General features: G+C 30.1%; 1 protein-coding gene across 1 annotated transcript; it reads left to right on the plus strand.

The window, feature by feature from the left end:
* Nucleotides 1-14,229: 14,229 nt before the first annotated feature.
* Nucleotides 14,230-18,218, plus strand: LOC120079470 (protein SMAX1-LIKE 4-like). The gene is made up of 3 exons (XM_039033665.1): nucleotides 14,230-15,600; nucleotides 16,212-16,398; nucleotides 16,679-18,218. The coding sequence occupies exons 1-3, from the start codon at nucleotides 14,447-14,449 to the stop codon at nucleotides 18,164-18,166; spliced, it is 2,829 nt and encodes a 942-aa protein (XP_038889593.1). The 5' UTR covers nucleotides 14,230-14,446; the 3' UTR covers nucleotides 18,167-18,218.
* The last annotated feature ends 1,266 nt before the right edge of the window (nucleotides 18,219-19,484 follow it).

Genomic DNA, 19,484 nt, shown 5'->3' on the forward strand with positions numbered 1-19,484 from the left:
TAGATTACTCCTTCATTATGCTGCATAAACCAACACGTTCTAAACACGGCCTAAAGGATCACTTAGATTGGAGGTGTTTAGGGAATTATTTCTCCTCTGGTCTTAGGCAATTTCCAAAGGAAATGATTGAGCGGCTTTCTATTACAGGGTTATACACTGAAATAAGCAGGCAACTCTCAACCAAAATTTTTCTTTCTAGAATATAATCAGACAAAAGGCATATTAAACGCCTTTACCATAACTGTTCTGTTGTGTCTCTCACCACTTCCATTCTATTGAAGTGGTATTGCCTCATAGTTTTTACTGCTATGATGTCATTTTCTTTGCAAAAGTGTTTAAACTCCTCTCCACGGATCTCTCTTCTTTTAAAATATAAACTTTATATTATAATACATCATTATACATTATATTATTTTTCTAAGTGAATTTGAACATTTCAAATTCAATTTAAGACGTAGTTATTTCAATTCTCTTTACGAGCTAGGAACGGACCTCATGGACCTACAGATTAAAAGCTCCAATGATATAAGATTAATTGGCCAAACTCATTAACCAAATTAATCAATATTTGTTAAATATGGGTACACTCCACTAAAGACCCACAGCTGCACTCTTCTCACTGCGGATATATTTCTGTGTCCACGTATATAGACCAATGACAACAAGTTAATCCTTCACAAGTGTTCGTAACACCAGCTGGGTCAAATTATCATTTTACCTCTAGGTTACCTCTGTATCCCTAAGTACCAATGTTCCTCTAATGAACAACATGTTTATGGTCAAATAATTAAATAGAAATCCCTTTCAGGTCAATGAGAGGGTAGGACTCTTTATTCAAGTTCCGGAGACATCACTTAAGGAAACACTCATCTACTTACCCTAAAGTTGGGAAGGAGTGAAATTCATCTTGTATTATTATGTTCCCAACCTCCCACTCGGTCTTGTTCTTAAAATGATAGGCTTATTGAGTCGGCGAACTAGCCACTCTCACCCATACAAATCAAAGGACAATCTCTCGTAAACAAGAGTTCATAATACACTCAGGATTAAGACTAAGTTGCCTAGGCCATCCTATTGAAATAGAAACCTAACTAGTCAACGGTGTTACATCTAATGGTTATTGTTTCGTAGTCCGGTCTTATGTCAACTCATTGCATAGGATATCTTCACTCGCATGTCACCTACATGAATGTATTGGATCATTGTGTTTATATCAAATACAAAGTATGTCGTATCCATAATGTCACTAGGATAAAGTATCCAATTTTATATCTATACTATAGACCATTTAGGCTGTACCTTGAATATTAATCCTTGTATATCTCCACATACAGTTCAAGACTCATCAGACATCCTAGGATGTTAGTTTATTGGATTTAGGGTAATTAAGTCAAAATAAAATACAACAAAATCAATAACACTTATTGAAATAACAACGATAACTTAATGACGGTCAATTATTTACATTTACTATCTACGAGTTTTAGGATCTAAACCCCAACACATACAACTCTTCAAGTTTGGTCCAAATCTTGTAAGTTGTGTTCTTTTCAATGATCTGCCTTAGGACACTATCACTTAGATTCAGAATGAGAGTTCCATAGGCAGTTAATTTCACGTCTTCTATTTCTTGTGCAATGATTGAAGCTGGGAGTTTTGTTGGATCAATGATGGCTCAATGAGCCTTCTACTATCCCAGCAAGGCTTTGATCTTTTCCTTCCAAAGGGCAAAGTCACTCTTTCCATCAAATTTTTCAATCTTCATTCTTGTCATTGCCTTTCCACGTATGAATTTGATTCTTGAACCTCCAAGATTCACTTTCTTGAAGTCAAGATTAGCTTTATACTGCTTTTGTTGGGTTGATGACACTAATTTTCTTTCACATGCCCAAAAAGAAAAGGAACCTCAATGAAATAAATGAACCTGACGAAAGCTAACCAGTTCAACATAGAAGTTTGGTAGAAAACGTGGAGGAGAAAGCACCACATTATTGAGCTAATGAAGAGGCACATGGTAAGATTTCCTTTCACTTAAAACTCTATCGGTTTTGGTATTTAGACAGAAAAAGAAAAATCTTCTCTCGCTTAGTTTCCTTTAGACGAATTTTCTTTAGTTTAGAGCTCCTCTAATGGCGATATTGTTTCATGCAGTGAAAGAAGATGAACGAGAAAGAGGCAAACACAAAAGTTAACGTGGTACGGGCAAAGAACTAGCCTATTCCACGGAACGACAGATTTCTTGAAGAACAAAGATGAATACAAATTTCTCTCAAATTTTTTTTTTTTTTTTTTTGCTCTGTGTTAAAAATAACTCTAAAAACTCCTTTATATATTAGAAAGTTTTTAGTTACAAAGATGTATAACATAAATTTAAAAGAAATAGTCATTGGATTCATATTAGTTACAAGACTTGGGTTGTTGTGACATGTTAATTTCGTGATAATTATGTAACATATGTTTCGATATGGAGAGAGGTGATTGATATTTGTTGTCTTGATTTTAACTATGTTTAAGTTTAGGTATGTTTCGTGATAGTATTATGTTACTTATGGTTTGAATATTGACTTCAAATATTGATGTGTAACAATTATGTTCATACATATAGGACTAAATTGATCCTTGTTGGCGGCTACAACAAATGAATTATCGTTGTCTTTCATACTTTTTCGGGTGGTTAAATATTTTGTGTACACAAACCAGCTAGTACATGTACTTTGGTGTTAGGTTGATAACTTTTAAGATTTTTGTGAACATATTTATATATTCATGTAAACTTTCAAGCTTATTTGTTTCATGTGTATACAATGTTTACTATCAATACCAAATAATAACATGTATATACAATGTTTAGTGTATAATTTTATTTGTTTCGTTCAAGGATAAAATTTAAAAAGGTCTTAAATGAATCAAGTTTTTTTTAACAAAATTAAAATATTGTGACAAAAACAAAAATCGTCGCATCAATCATTGTGACAAAACAACAAATCGTTACAAAGTTACTGCTTATGTATATGCGACTTTTCAAAAAAAAAAAAAAATGTCACAATTTGCAACGATCTTGCAATGTGCGGCGAAAATATTAACATCGTTACTTTCTTGCAATTTACATAGTAATTTTGTCATAATTTGCGACGATCTTGAAAATTCGTCCCTAAAAATCTTTACCAACTAGGATTTACCAATATTCCATGCGATGAGTGTTTTTTCCTCTCTAAAAGTTATGTGCGACGAAATTAGAGCATTAGTGACTTTTTTTTTTCTAAAGACCATATTTCTTGTAGTGATAGTATTTTTCTAAAAAAAAATGATAAATGATGTATGTCCAGTATAAATTCTTCAATGATTTTGGATGATATAAAATATCTTTCCTAAAACATCTTAAAAGATAAAATCAATTTAAAAAACTTGAATTAATATGAAAAGCTATTTTTAAGAAATTTAAGCTATTTTTAAGAAATTTTAAATGATTAATTAAAAAAAACTACGAAATATGAGGTAAGAAAAAAATCCATGTACTTGAATTAATATTTAATCACTTCTGAATATAGGATGACTAAAAATTGTTATTTTATTTTATTTTTAAATATACGATGTAAAAATATTTTTATTGAAAATATAGTTTTTGTTAAAACATATGATTAAGTTAGAAGGTATTTCAAACAAACTCAAAAGTCAAAACTGCCCCCAAAAATCATAGGAAGAAAAACTAAGATTGGAGTTATTGACTTAGGAGATGGTTGAGTCATATAGATGATTGGCATATAAAGATTGGAGTGATAGTTGGTTCGATTTTTGTCGATTTTCAGACCAACTAAGAATCTAATCAAATCAATCGAATTCATAAAGAAGGGATTCAAACTGATATCCTATAAAAAACAAAATCAATGAATTGGTTTTATTTGATTCGATTTATTATCAGTTTGGTTCTCGATTTTTTGCACTTCTTTTTTTCCAATTTTTTTATTTTTATTTCCACTTATGTTCTGAATAGGTAATTTTTATTACAATTTAAAACTGGATCTATTTATTTATTTTTTTATATATATAGATTGAAGTCACGTAACTTTTCTTGGCTCTTTTCTAAATAACAAACATAAATGCTCCATACTAATTGATCTTAAACAAAAAAATATACATGCACCATAATATTTAAAATATTTAAAGATGTCTAATGTTACAGTATATTTTTAAAGGTATCGGTTTGGTTTGGTTTTTATAGGTTTTTCCAATAAAACACCGATCCAAATCAATACTTTTTTGTTTTCTCCAAGCACAAGTCAAGATGTCCAATTTTATACTAAAATATCAAACCAAACCAATAGATCGGTTTGGTTCGGTTTAGTTTTTCAATTTTTCAGTTTTTTTTTTGCACTCCTAATAAAAGACATTGAAGCATGTGTGAATGATGAAATAGAAGGTATTCCATATATATATATATATACACATACGTACATACGTATGTATTTTCTTGACTTTGTTTAATTAAAAATTCCAAATGTCAAATATCAAGTAAGATTTTTTTTTCTTTAGTAATTATTTAAAGAAAAAGCTTCATATGTTGTTGGTTGATGTTCACATTATATTTTTACGGTCTTAGGGGTTTATATATATATATATAATGCAGTGTAAATGGGGCGGGCATACTCAAATTTTCAGAGGAATAAAAAATGAGAGAGAGTTTTGTAAATAAAAATATACTTACAAATAATAAAAAATAAATAAATATTTCTAATTAATGACAGTTAAACAAAGTCTTAGATTTTCGAAAACATGTTATAAATTTTCAAATAAAAGTTGGGTTTTCACATATGATAGTAACTTTAAATAAGATTTAAGAATGAAAATTAAAATGTTTTAAGAGATGTGGTAGGTATACTAGAGATGTAATGTTTAGAGATATTAACAATTGCACATGTTATATTAAGATAATTTCATGTAGTTGGAATATTTTTAAGATTGTGAAGTGTAATCATTACATTCCAAAAAGGATAACTATGTTAAAGAGTCCATACCATTATATTTTTATTCTCTTTGAAAAGATGATACTTTATTAGGTCATATCAGATAAACATATATGTATGAGAAAATTACATTAAATTAAACCTAGTAAAGTTTGGAAAAATTGTCGAGGGATATCGATCACAATTAACAAAAAGCTAGGATTTAGTAGATCGAAGAGCTCCTAATACGAAGATGTCGTCCCAAAGTTGGATTCTAACCACTACATTAAAACCCTAATGAATCCTTGAAATTGATCGTTTCTTTTAGTTTAAGATCATTAATTGTGACACTATATAACATATATACGACGTGAGAGAAGGATTCTAAAGTAACCAAGGTATGTTTGAGGGTAATTTTAAAAGTGTTCTAAAGTTTGATTTCACATTTTAAAACATGATTAAGACTTGCATAGCAATAAACTAGGACGTTTTGATGTTGGGTTATTTTGCATGAATTGCAAAAAGAATAAAGATCAGATCCATTCAGTTTTTGAAATTTAAGGAAAGGTTAATAAAAAGTAATGAGGCAAATTTGAACAATTTGATTTTTTTCCTTTTTTCTTTTCTGTTTTTTTGAAAAACAAAATATACGTTATTGATGTATGATGTATAGAGAATCATACCAAGGAGATTACATGTCAGCTTGTCAATTTAGCACAATAAACGGGCTAAAATTGGCAAATAAAAAGTAGATTTAGTAGATCAATAAGCACCGAGAGATGTAGCCATCCCAATGTTGATGTAACACCATGACTCCTATCCTTGAAAATGTGGGAGAAATAATCCTAGTACAGAAAATATACTCAATAGTCTTCGACTCTTTCATATAGAGACGATGCAAAATATATTAGATTGGGTAATGTTTGGATGTATCCCACAAGATGTGCACCTATCTTTACGCATTCTCTCTTGTGACGCACATAAAAAAATTCAAAAAAGAAATAAGAAGAATCTACCACATAATAAATTATGATTTGACAATTTGATGAAATGCACGTAGATAGATATTCTCTGAGATGCATCTATGTAACAACCCAAATTTGTACGCATACACTACAAGAAATTAAATGTAAATGTTAAGCAAGACGAAATTTTATTTAAAGGGATGGTAAATGTAATACCCTAACCCTAATTTAGAAAGCAGGAAAACAAATAAAATATATAATTAAGAATGAAAAATGTATAAATTTAATAGAAAAATCGGGTGAAAATTTAGAATTGGAAAAAAATAGGAAATTTATTAATTATCCAAAAATAATGAATAAGGGGGCAGAATCAGGGAGGATTAGTTAGAAGTTGGACGCTAGTTAATTCAGGAGACAAAGGGCAGTAGATAACTTTTTGTTTGGGCACTGCTCATTGGAAGAATTGGAGGTGAATTAATTGCCCATATACTCTTAAAATTTGAAAGAGTTAAAAAGGTAGTGAAGACAACCCACGCATGAAAACTAACGAGATTGGAGAGGAAATTGGAGAGAGCGAGATTCTCAGCGAGACAGTGGGAGAGAGCAGGAGCGAGAGAGAGAGCGGGAGCGAGAGCGAGAGCAGGAGCGAGAGCGGGAGCGAGAGCGAGAGCGAGAGCGAGAGCGAGAGCAAGAGTGAGAGCAAGAACTAGACCAGCGAGAGTCACGAGAGCCAAACCAGCGAGAAAGCTGGAGAGAGCGAGATTCTGAGAACAAAGAGAGTGAGATTTGGACAGAAGCGTGGATTATGCGTTGAATTTGGCCACGATCTTATAGATTATACATGGAGAACCCTAAAATTGAATACAAACAAAAGTTGAAGACGTAAGGGCAAACGTTAGCCAAAATTAGGTATCTTATTAAGAGAAATTCTTAAACCTAAGTAATTTTAAAGAAGACATTTGTAGGATGAGTTGTCACACTGAGTAGTGCTGAAAACCACTATAAATAGGACCCTTTGCTTGAAGATTTAACTCATTCTCAAACAAATCTCAGTAACACAGAATTGTATGAAAGAGTAAGTGTGAGTGAGGAAGTTTTGTGAGGTTAGAAGAGATAAAGCTCGGGTGAGGTGCTGCCCAAATTTCCTTCTAGTTTAAGAGGGAAAGATCTACTGATCAAACCATAAGGAATAATAAGGAATAATTAGGATCGTAGTCAAGGTAAGTAGTTATCTCACCAGTGTTTCATGGTAGTGTACTTTAATATGTTGCATAATTATGTTATTATTATGTTGCATTACATGTTTAAAATACGTTTATCGACAAGGGACCCCATGCATTATGTTTGTTCATAAGATTAAATTTTAATTAGATAAAGGTTATGCTTCTAGGGCTAGCAGGGCATGTATGGTTGCACCCCTCTAGACCCAATTCTATGTCAAGATTATGCTAGGGACTAACAGGGTATGTATGGTTGCACCCCTCTAGACCCAATTCTATGTCAAGATTATTCTAGGGCTAGTAGGGCATGCATGGTTGCACCCCTCTAAACCCAATTCCATGTCAAGTTTATGCTAGGGACTAACAAGGTATGTATGGTTGCACCCCTCTGTCCAATCTTACGTTTATGTTAATGGTTGATGTTAGATGCAACTCTGGCCCTACTGACTGCATAACCCGCTAATCATTAGATGGGCTAGTTTCTGCCTAAGTCCTCATCTTCCTATCAGGGCGAAGAAATTTACGTTAGTGATGTTGGATGTGACTCTGGCCCTATTGACTGCATGACCCGCTAATCATCAGATGGGTTAGTTTCCACCTAAGTCCTCATCTTCCTATCAAGGCGGAGAAATTTACGTTAGAAGCATAACTGACCACCACATGTTATTATATGTTTTCGGTCCTAATCATATATTTTCAGGACATGTTGCATGTGATTGTGCATTTGGTCATTACCCTATGTGAGAACTACTTATTGGGTATATTATATACTCATCCTATTTTTACAGACTTTGTAGGTAAGGACACAGCGTAGGTGACAAAACTGGACGTTGCTCAAATAGTCAACCATCAAACTCACTATTATAGGCATATGCATTTTTGTATCACTACGCTAGTGTTTTATGGATCCTGGCGTTTTGTAAAATAGACTTTTTATATAGTTTTCTACCTGATTAATAAAATCTTAGATATGTTCTTTTGAGATTTTCGTCCAAAATTCATCTCATAATAGAAAAGTCTAAACATGCATGTCGTAGCGGTCGGACCATAGTATGTAAAGATCTAATCGTTACAATCTAAGTACTTTTTTATTGAATTTCCATATAACATCAGCTAGATGAAGAACTCGTGAATCGGTATTCATTTCCATTTTATGATTATTATTTTCTAAATCTTCATCTATACTTGAACACAACATATTGTATCACTTAAAAGTAGTAGAATATAATATTTGGTACTTATTAGGAAAACACATAAAAGTAATTTCAGTACTAATTTGTGTATAATTCATTTAATTAATTATATCTCCATTATTTCTTTCAAAAGATCATATATTTAAATTTTCATTCCATTCTTTTTTTCATCTTTTTTTCTTTTAAACCCTGATCCAAAGATAATATAAAGTATTTAAATATCTATATCTTTCTTAAAGAATCATAAGTTTAAATCTACTTTCATATCTGTCTAATATATCCATCTCTCTAACAAGAATAATTCAGCGTTATAAATATTTTTATTTCTTTAAACATCATAGGTTGGAATTTTCAGTCAAACGTACGAACTTTTATCTCTTATAAGAGATCATAACTTTAAATTTTCGATCTTAATACATTATAGCAGATTGTTATATATATATATAAAGTATAAGAAAAGTTTAGATCAAGTGGGTGGTTGGAAATGGAATGAGAATCATGAGATTAAGACAAAAGGCTATTTAGAGTTTGTAGAGAGAGAGAGAGTGAATGAAAAAAGGCAATAATAATGGTGGGTATGAGAGTAGACAGAGCTATGCTTTTTGGGTACTTGGGAATAAAATGTTGTCTCTCCACAAGGATTGCCCTCATTCAAAATTAAGCATTACAAATTAAAAATTAAAAAAAAAAACCTTTTAGTTTTAATTCTCTATTTTTATTTTCTTTCTAATCTCTCTTTTTCCTAAAATTAATTGTTGTTTTTCCTCTTTTCTTGTCTTTTCTTTTTCAAATTCGGAGAAATATGTTTGGTTATTTTTCATGCTTGAAAAAACATTTTTAAAATTGTATTTAAAAAATTTTAATAAGCTGAATTTCAATTTTGAATTTTTTTTTTTTCATATTTGCAAAATTACACATGGGTGGCATACCTACAAAATAGTATTTTTAAATTTTTTCCATTGCAAATTCTCTTTGTTTTTAATTACCATTTTTTAAACCCATCAATAAAATCATTATATTATTACTTATAAACGCATAATAAATATTTAAAATTAATTATAACATAACATTATTAGACTTTTAATTTTACAAACTTTTAAAATTTTAATTTAAAATTTCAAAGAACAAGAAATTAGAAATTATTATGGGATCCAAAATTATGGCCAAATTGGTACATAATGATTTGAAATACAATTTTATTTTCACTATATTTATTGTTTTTTAATTCTTGTTTTTCCATCAACCAATGAAGCACACGTCTTCAGTAAAAAATTAATCTCCCTTTTCAAGTTAGAAACTTGAACCTATATATAATATATATATTCTTCTTTAATATCATTTACTACTGTTTTCGATATAAATCTATTGCGGTCTATTACAGGTAGATAGTAAAATTTTATTATATTTATAAATATTTTTTTATTCATTTTCCTATATTTAAAAACAACCCTTTAAAAATAGGTACTAAAGGGTTTTTTTCTTTTTCATTCCCTAAAATTTGAAAATCCTTGAGAATTTGACACATAAATGATTATACATTTAAAATAAAAATAAAAAACTATTTTTAAAGAATGGTATTTTTAAACATGATTTTCAAGCAAATATCAGTGGGTCAATTTTAATATCTAATTCTACCATTAAATTTGTCAAATTATATCAACAATTTTTAGAGTATAGTTATTTCACCTTCATCCAATTTCACCTCACATTAATTTCTAATCATAATAATCTTATATCTTATACTTTAAAAAGTGTTTGCAATTTAAGCTCTTGATAAAGTGTTTTTTTTTTTTTTTGAAATATTCTCATATGCATATATGCGATACAAAATTAGTAAGTTTGAGATAAAAGGGGCATTAGAGCGCTTTTTTTTTTCCTTTTTTGTCAACAATGTTGCTAAACTATAGTCACATTGAAAGAGCTAATTAAATTTTTTTTAGAAGTTTATTAAACGTTTGATAAACCATTATTTAATAGCTAATTTATATATTCATCAAACTTAATTTTGTACAAAACTTGATTTTATTAAAATAAAATAGAGATAATATATATATATATATATATGAGGAAAAAACTTTTTTAGTCTCCAAATTTTTTGGAATAAGTGCGTTTGGTCCTTGAAATTTCAAATTAGTCATTGTAATCCTTAAGCTTTCAATAATAGGTTTAAAAGGTCCTTAGTTAATAGAATTATTTACATTAATAGATTTGTCCGAGTAGATTATTTAAATACTGATGTGGCTTGATGATTTGGATTTAAATTTGTCTTGTGAAGTACAAAAGACAGAAATGACGTGAAATTGAGTTCCTTGAGTTCATTTCTCATAAAGTTTGTCTCGTGAAGTAATTTCACGAGACGACTTTACAAGAAAAAAAAAACAAAAATGATGTGAAGTTAAGTGCATTTCTCGTGAAATTTGTCTTGTGAAGTTAGTTCACGAGACAAATTTAAATCCAAATCATCAATTTAGTCAGCAAGCCACATCAATATTTGAATATTCTACTTGGATAGATCTGTTAATAAAGAGGATCTTTTAAACCTATTATATAAAAAGGTATTTTTCACTATATATATATATTTTTTTTTTGGTTAAAATTAATGGGTAAAAACCTATAGTTATCATCAAAGTTTTAGGTCTAATTTGAGGAAAGTGAAAATTTAGAATGAAAATTGATATAAAACAAATCTAAGAGTAGAAACAAATTTCCCTACATTATTTTTATGAAGTTACAAAAGCATTTATATATATATATATATATATATATATTGGAACAATATAGAGAGAAATAAGTATTTAGATGTCATAATACATAATTGAGAATATTTCTGATCACACACCAAAGTACTGAAACTCTAAAGTTTCTACTGCCTTACATGCCTTCTACACTACATTAGATTCTATTTTTTTTTTTTCTTCTTTTTACTTCTTTCACTTCCACGCAACACCCAGCGGAGCTGCCCGGGTCAAGTTTTGTGCGCGAACCTTTTGACGGATAAAGGTGTGAAAACGGACCCAAGAGTTAAAAAGAACTATGAAAAAAAGCTTTTTCGTTATAATAATAATAATTTAAGACTTTTTTTGCAACATAATAATTTAAGGCAAGTACTACTACTAATAAAAATAATCATAATTTAAGATAATAACGTAAATAGTAATACAAAAATATTTTGGAGTATTTTTTTTTTCTTTCAAAAAGCTGTTTTTTAAGTGTATTTAACCTTTGCTTAAAAAAATATATATTTAAGTACTTAAAAAATCATGATCAATCAATGATGTTATTTCGTTTAGATTTCTTTAGGAACGGTCTACTTTTTATTATTATTATTATATATAGAGGGTAGAGATCAAATTTCATATTTTAAGGTTATTAATGTAAGTTCGTGTTAGTTGAGCTATACCCATATTAAATTAAATTTTAAGAATGAAAGTGTTTTCTAAAAAAGTTATTACATATTTATTTGGTATTTCTTCCCCGCAACACATTTTTTTCTTTAATTTTCGAGTTCAACAATTTCGAAGGTATAGATTGAACCATTGATTTTCTAAAATGTAATTGATATTTTATCTGCTAATTTATTCCTTTGTATATAGTAGGCAAGAACATATATATAGAAAAAAATTATATCTTAAGAAATGAAAGGGTCAAAATAATATCCAAAAAGAGAATTCAATACACTAAATTCTATTCCCTCTTTTCCCACTCTACATTTCTTACCCTTTACTAATTTCCCTTTTTGTCTTTTTTCTTTTTTCTTTTTTTATCTTAAGAAAAAAAAAATTCTTGCTTTGAATTTTTTCTGGCCCTGTCTGCCCATTCAAAGCTTGGTGTGTTAAAAGGAGGGAAAACTGATCTATAACCATATGAACCATATTTAAATTTTATAAATAAAAAAAAATACTTTCAAAAGAAGAAATTAATGTAGGGACCACAAGTGGACCACAAATTTNATATATATATATATATATATATTAACAATATAAGACTGCAAACATAATAAAGGACATTGAACAAACCCCATAATCATACTGTTTTGATTCTTTGTTATCTAATTAATATTATAAATTATAAAGTATAAGCCCATTTCTGTTTAGTTAAATAAATATATATTATCTGATGTGAAGTGAGAAGTGAGAAGAGAGAGAGAGATTGATTTTGAAAAATCTTCTTTTGCAGCTTTTCATAATAATGGGAAATAAAGATCATCTGATAGAGTTTATCATGCTATTAATTTTACTATTTATATAATACTCTTCACTACTCCCCAAAAAAGTGTTACATTCTAATTGGAGTTTCAAAAAAAATTCCCTTCCTTTTCTAGTTCAATAAAATGGAAATATGTAAAAATAGTGAAAATGATTTTTAATTTTTTTTAAATTAAATTTATATCATCCACATATTTTAGAACGATTTATATCCTTTTTAAGTACAATAATTGAATTTTTAACCAAATTTTAAAAATAAAAATATCTTTTTGAAAATTATTTTTTAATTTTCAAATTTTGGTTTGACTTTTTTAAATCATTGGTGAAAAGTAGATAATAAAAGAAAAATTTGAAGATAAAAATAATATTCATAGACTTAATTTTTAAAAATAAAATAGTTACGAACAACCCTAGCTAATGAATTTGAATAGATTGTGTTATAGTAATCAAGTAAGATGAGGCAACAAGTGGGAAATAAAAGACATAAGAAAAAATCATGTGAGAAAAATGTATTTTTGAAGAAAGTTAATTTATGGCTTGGTCTGTTTTTCAACCCATAAATTTTATCAACTTTGATTCAATAGTTGCAAATTTTTGATAGCTTTCTAAATTTAATTTATAAATATTACTTTCAACTTGTTTTATCATAATATTTGAGGCTTCATATTTTGAAGTTTTTTCAATTTTAGTTTATATATATTTTTAGATATCTAATTTTAGTCCATTTATTTTTATTAAATTTAAAATTTAGTCCGTATCGCTAGTTTATTGTCAATTCTTTTTTTAAAAAAATTGTTATTTATTAATATTTTTATTATAAATTTTGAAAATATATTCACACATTGTATCTTTTACTTGAAAAGTATTATTATTATTATGATATAGCTAATTTCAATAAAAAAAATTAATTTGAAAGATTAATTTAAGATTTATTAAAAATGTTGCGACTAAAATTGAATCAACTTCAAATTATCAAAATAATATTTTAATAAAAAACCAGACAATCACATACTCTTAAAAAAAAAGAGAGAAAAAACTACTCTTGTTTCCCACATCCAGTCCAAACCATCCCATTGAAACAAAACAATAATAAAATGCCCTAAAAATTGTGGGTAGTAAAAGATTTTGAAATCATTCCCTATGGCTTTTTTTTTTTTTATTAAAAAAAATGGTTATCTATTAACATTTTCACCATAAATTTTGAAAACCATATTCATATATGGTACATTTTTGCATGAAAATATTATAACTATTTAGTCAAATTGAATAAAAAAAAATTTCAAAAGACTAAATTTAAGATTTATTAAAAAGAACATTAAACTTGAACCAACTCAAAATTATAGAGATCAAAATAAAATTTAAAATAGACAATCATATCCAAAAATAAAAGAGCAATGAATGTTGCACCTAATCTCATGCTTCCATTTTCCTTACATATAAAATATATAAAAATATATATATATGACATATGACGATTTTTTATTGGATAATTATTTAGATTGTACAAAGATAGATGTAATTCAATCGCTGTCTAATATAGGTTTTTTCTAAAAATAAAAAATAAAAACTTTTATTTCCCCCAATCAGTCCCTCTTAAGGCGAAACTATCCCATAAACATAAAAACAAAACAAAAATAAAAACCTCAAAAAAGTAGAGCTAAGACAAAGCATGAAGTTAGTATATAAAGAAGGTTATGTGGTTTGGTGTAGTATTTTCCAAACCCCAAAAAACCACTCTCTCCTCCTCCTCCTTTTCCTTCTTTGTTGCTTCCATTACCATACGACTGAAAAGAACAAAGAACAAAGAACAAAACCCCAAACTCCCCATTGAACTTGCCTTGTTCAAATACCCTCAAAACCTTGTGTTTGTATAGTAATATAGAACATTGGGGGGTTGGGTTGGGTTGGGTTTTAAGGCAAGTGATGCGATCAGGAACTTGTGTTTCTTCTCAGCAGACCCTCACCCCGGAGGCTGCTTCGGTTCTGAAGCATTCCCTTTCGCTAGCCGCTCGCCGTGGCCATTCCCATGTTACTCCGCTCCATGTAGCTTCAACTCTTTTATCCTCCAAACCCTCTACTCTCAGCCTCTTTCGTCGCGCTTGCCTTAAATCCCATCCTCCTCATCCTCTCCAATCTCGCGCTCTTGAACTTTGTTTCAATGTCGCTCTCAACCGTCTCCCTACTTCCTCCCCTCCTCTCCTCCATTCCCCCTCTCTCTCCAACGCTCTCATCGCCGCTCTCAAACGCGCTCAAGCTCATCAACGACGCGGTACCTCCCTCGACCACCACCACCACCACCAACAACAACAACTACAACACCCTCTTCTCGCTATCAAAGTTGAGCTACAACATCTCGTTATCTCGATTCTCGATGACCCCAGTGTTAGTCGTGTCATGAGAGAAGCTGGTTTCTCAAGTACTGCTGTTAAAAACAACATTGAAGAGTATAATAACAATGGTAGTATTATTACTAATACTCAAACAACAACCCCACTTTTTTTCTTTCCTGGTTCTGCCTCTGCCTCTGCCTCTGGGAACGCCAGTAAGTTCGTGTTCGAGGTTTTCTTGGGAATGAGGAAGAGGAAGAATGTTGTTTTGGTTGGGGATTCTAATGAAAGACTTGTGTTGGAGGTTATGAACAAGTTCAAAATGGGGGAAGTGCCTCAAGAAATGAAAGGAGTTAAGTTTGTGGAATTTGTTCCATATAATAATAATAATAATACTAATGTGTCTGAGTTTTTGAGGAGGAAGTTAGGGGAAATTTATGATAGTGGGAATTTGGGAGGAGTTGTGCTTTATGTTGGGGATTTGAAATGGATTGTGGAGAGGGGTAGTAGTAGTAGTAATTATGAAGTTGATAGCTTAATTGGGGAAATTGAAAGATTATTGGTGGAGGGTTTTCATTATAATGATCATAATAATATTAATAACAAGATTAAGATTTGGGTTATGGGTGTGGCTACTTATCAAATTTACATGAGATGTCAAATGAGATTGCCTTCTCTTGAAACTCAATGGGATCTTCATGCTCTTCCTCTTCCTTCTTCTGGACTTGCCTTAACTCTCCATTCTTCAAGGTATCAAATTTTCTCTCTTTTAACTTCCTTGAATTTCTTATATTTTCCTTGACAATTTTGTACCGTTAGATGTACGAGAAAACAACTACAAAAGTATATTTAATTTAGTTCCTTCTAGCTACATTATTTCGATAATGATATTTCATCAAGATCAAATAAAAAGAGAACTGTTATTTAATGAATCTATCACAACATCACTCGATTTTGAATTTGAAAATTGTCTGTCTCATACCGAACAATTTAGTCTCTTCCTTCTTTTTTTCAAAATTCACACAAAAGGTACTACTTGGTTTGGAATTTTGCATGGAGGACCTCAATCATTTTTTTTTTTTTTTTTTTTTTTGAAGTTTAGGGGTTTTTGTACTTATGTTGTGGTGTAAGCTAAAGACATAATCTGAGAATAAGGACAGAAACATAAAAGAAAGGGGAAAAAAAAAAAAAGCATTGTTGGGAAAGGTCAGATGGGGTATTGTCCTTTGTGTTTCCTCCTTTTTTATGTCATGATTCAACCACGCATGTCTTCGTTTTTACAGAGTTTTACTCAGAAATTAAACACAAAATCATAACTCTCTCTCTCTTTAATTTGTTTTTTGGTTTTTCTTTCATGGCAGTGTTTATGATTCTTCAAGGCTAAGCTTCTTCTCTCAATCTATGGAAACAAAGCCATTCATTACCAAAGAAGAACATGAAAACCTCAATTGTTGTGAAGAATGCACTTCAAATTTCCATAATGAACTACATCATTTGAAATCTTTCCACTCCAAACAAGTTCCCTCTTGGCTTCAATCACATACAAAGGTATTGTTATATATAAATTATTTGTCCAGACACTGATACCATGTTAGAAGTAAAGGCTAAAAACCGTGTTTAACTCATTGTAAATGTAATCCATCCATTGTAATTTGAAAAGGTGGACCTATTTGATTACGTTGGTTTGTTTCTAAGACCAACCCTTTCGTTTTTTGTTACTAACTTTAATTTTTTCATAAAGTAAATAAGAACGATGAATTTTTTAGATTTCCTTTGCATGGAAGCTTATTACTATGTAAACTCATTTAGAAATGAATTTTTTACACAGGAGGAGTTGGTGGAACTGAAGAGAAAATGGAACAAATTATGCAGTAGTCTACACAGAGATGGCGCTGTTCAGACTCAGAGCTTAATGGGGAAAAGCTTTTCATATTCTCCATCGTATCCATGGTGGCCTAAGTCAAATATTTCCTTCACAGATCATCATCATCATCATCAAACATCAAAGCCATTACACAATTTTGTTCCTAGATTCAGAAGACAACAATCTTGCACAACGATTGAATTTGATTTTGGGAACACAAAAACAGAAGAAGAACAGAGTAGAGAATTGAGTTTGAATTCTCTCAAAAACATGGTGGGGAAAGAAGTGAAAATCACTCTGGCTTTAGGGAATTCTCTGTTTTGTGATTCATCAGCAGAATCCATGGAAATGGAAAGTGAAAGAAAGATTGAAAGAGGAGAGATTTTGAAGGTTTTGGAAGAGAATGTACCATGGCAATCAGAATTGATCCCTTGTATAGCAGAGGCAGTGATTTCAATGAAGAAAGATGAGAAATTGATTCAATGGGTTTTGATGGAAGGGAATGATTTCATTGGAAAAAGAAAAATGGGTCTTGTAATTGCAGAATTATTATTTGGATCTGTGGATTTTTTGTTGGATTTGAATGTTAAAAGTGAAGAAATGGGGATTTCTAAATGTGAAATGCTGGAAAAGGCATTGAAATTGAACAGAGAGCTTGTGGTTTTTGTTGAAGATGTGGAAATGGTGGATTCCCAGTTGATGAAATTTCTTGAAAATGGATTTCAGAGTGGGAAATTTGAAGAAATGAAAGAAGAAAGCATTAAAAAAGTGATATTCATTTTAACAAAAGACGATTCTTCTGGTAAAATGATGAACAGAGGTTCTTCTTCTTCGTCGTCGTCTGTGATCGAAATGACACTAAAAATCGAAGAACCCAAATCTGATCACAAGCGAAAAGCCGAATGGGAATTCGAAAACAAATCGAAAAACCGAAGAATCAACAGCAGCCTGGATCTAAACATGGAAGCAGAGGATGAGGAAGAAGAAGAAGAAGATGAATCAGGAAATGGGCAAATTATAAGTCCAATAACAAGTGATCTAACAGGGGAAACAAAAATTCCAAATGGGTTTGTCGAATCGATTTCGAAGCGATTCGTTATGAATAAAAAACCAAAGCAAGAATCAGAAATAAGAGAAGAATTGAAGGGGAAAATGAGAGAGGCATACAAGGAGAAATGTAAATGGGATAGTAGATTTAGAGTGGAAGAGGGGGTTATAGAGGGAATTTTAGAAGGATTTGGTTCATTTTCTAAGAGAATGTTTGAAAAATGGGTGAAAGAGATTTTTCAAACAAGCTTAGAAAATGGTAGATATGGTGGGAAAGGGGAAGGGGGTATAGATATAAAATTGTGTTTGGATCATAAACACATTTTGGAAGAAGAAGAAGAAGAAGAAGAAGATGGGTATATGGGTTCTTGTCTCCCTAAAAAAATTAAACTTTCTATGGATTGAAAGTGGTCTTTTTGTAAAATCCTTTGTTTAAAAAAAAAAAAAAAAAAAAAAAGCCCACAATGTCCTTAACTCTTGTATTTCCTCACTTTTCTTAATAGGATTGCCACTTTCTTCCTTTCATATATTGCTTCTTTCTTTTCTTTTACTATATTATATCGGAAACGTCTTCGATAGTTTGAACATATAATTTCATTAATATGCTCGTATGATACAAGAAATGAGAATATATTTACTTGAAGGATAGAAAAAAGCGATTGGAATTAGAATATGTGAACGTATGAAATTGAAATGACATGTAAAGAGTGGGAAGATCCAAACATTTTACTTCTTGATCAATATTAAATCCCTTAACTCAATGAGTTATGTAAAAATTGAAATATTTGTTTGAGATAATGTTTTTATAATACTTGGTTATGTATGCCTTCCTAAGGATATTTTGCAGCCAATATTGGCATATGTTGAAATTATTGATTTGTGGTTGCCTTTTTCCAAAGTAATAACAAAAAAAGATACTCCTTTGATTTATAATTTATTGGTGGACCCACGACGATTTTGTAGTTTTTTTCTTTTGACTTTTTGGGTTTGTTGAGGCATATACTAACTACCCATTATAGTGAGAGTAAATATAGCCTAACTTACATATAATATGAATAAATTACCAAGAGATTTATGGTTCTAATTTTTCTATCCCTATAGTTAAATTACTGTTTTAGTCATTCTCCTCCAACTTTAATTTCAATGCTTTTGGAAATTTGAACTCGACTTTTATCTATTAGTTAAAACTTACTGATATGACTTTTCAAATATTTACATCATTACAAAAAATGACATGTATAGTACAAAATTTTTTATACTTTCCACACACACAGTGAAGTTAACAAGTATATATGGTTAACAAAGAAAACCACTGTTAAGGCTATATTAAAATATAGACACTAACTCACAAAAAAATAAAAATATTGTTTAAATAACAACTTTTTTTTTTTTTTTTTTGAGAAAGAGGGAAAGGGTAATTGGGTAAAATAGCCAATAGCAACAATGTATGGGGCATTGTAAGACTTAGCCATGATTCCCCTATGATCATAGACCAAAGCAAATCTTGTACACATGAAATGAATTTTATTGAGAGAATTGCTAGTGTCATATCTCTATCAAATGTTTTAATTAATTAATAATAATAGTAATAATAAATATTAAAAATACACAAAGTGTGAAGGCCCCACATCCGCCGTTGGATGCAATCATTTGGTCTCTTATCATTAACCCTTTTTTGAAAATGGAATTGGAAGAAAAAGAATTTAATTTTTAAAAAAAGTAA

The sequence above is a fragment of the Benincasa hispida genome, chromosome 6 (assembly GCF_009727055.1).
Source record: "Benincasa hispida cultivar B227 chromosome 6, ASM972705v1, whole genome shotgun sequence".
Lineage (NCBI taxonomy): Eukaryota > Viridiplantae > Streptophyta > Magnoliopsida > Cucurbitales > Cucurbitaceae > Benincasa > Benincasa hispida.

What these genes read in the sequence shown, in the direction of transcription:
- LOC120079470 (XM_039033665.1), top strand. Translation starts at nt 14,447, where the DNA reads ATGCGATCAGGAACTTGTGTTTCTTCTCAGCAGACCCTCACCCCGGAG. An exon ending in TTAACTCTCCATTCTTCAAG is followed by an intron (nt 15,601 to 16,211) that starts GTATCAAATTTT and finishes CTTTCATGGCAG; the next exon opens with TGTTTATGATTCTTCAAGGC. An exon ending in GGCTTCAATCACATACAAAG is followed by an intron (nt 16,399 to 16,678) that starts GTATTGTTATAT and finishes TTTTTTACACAG; the next exon opens with GAGGAGTTGGTGGAACTGAA.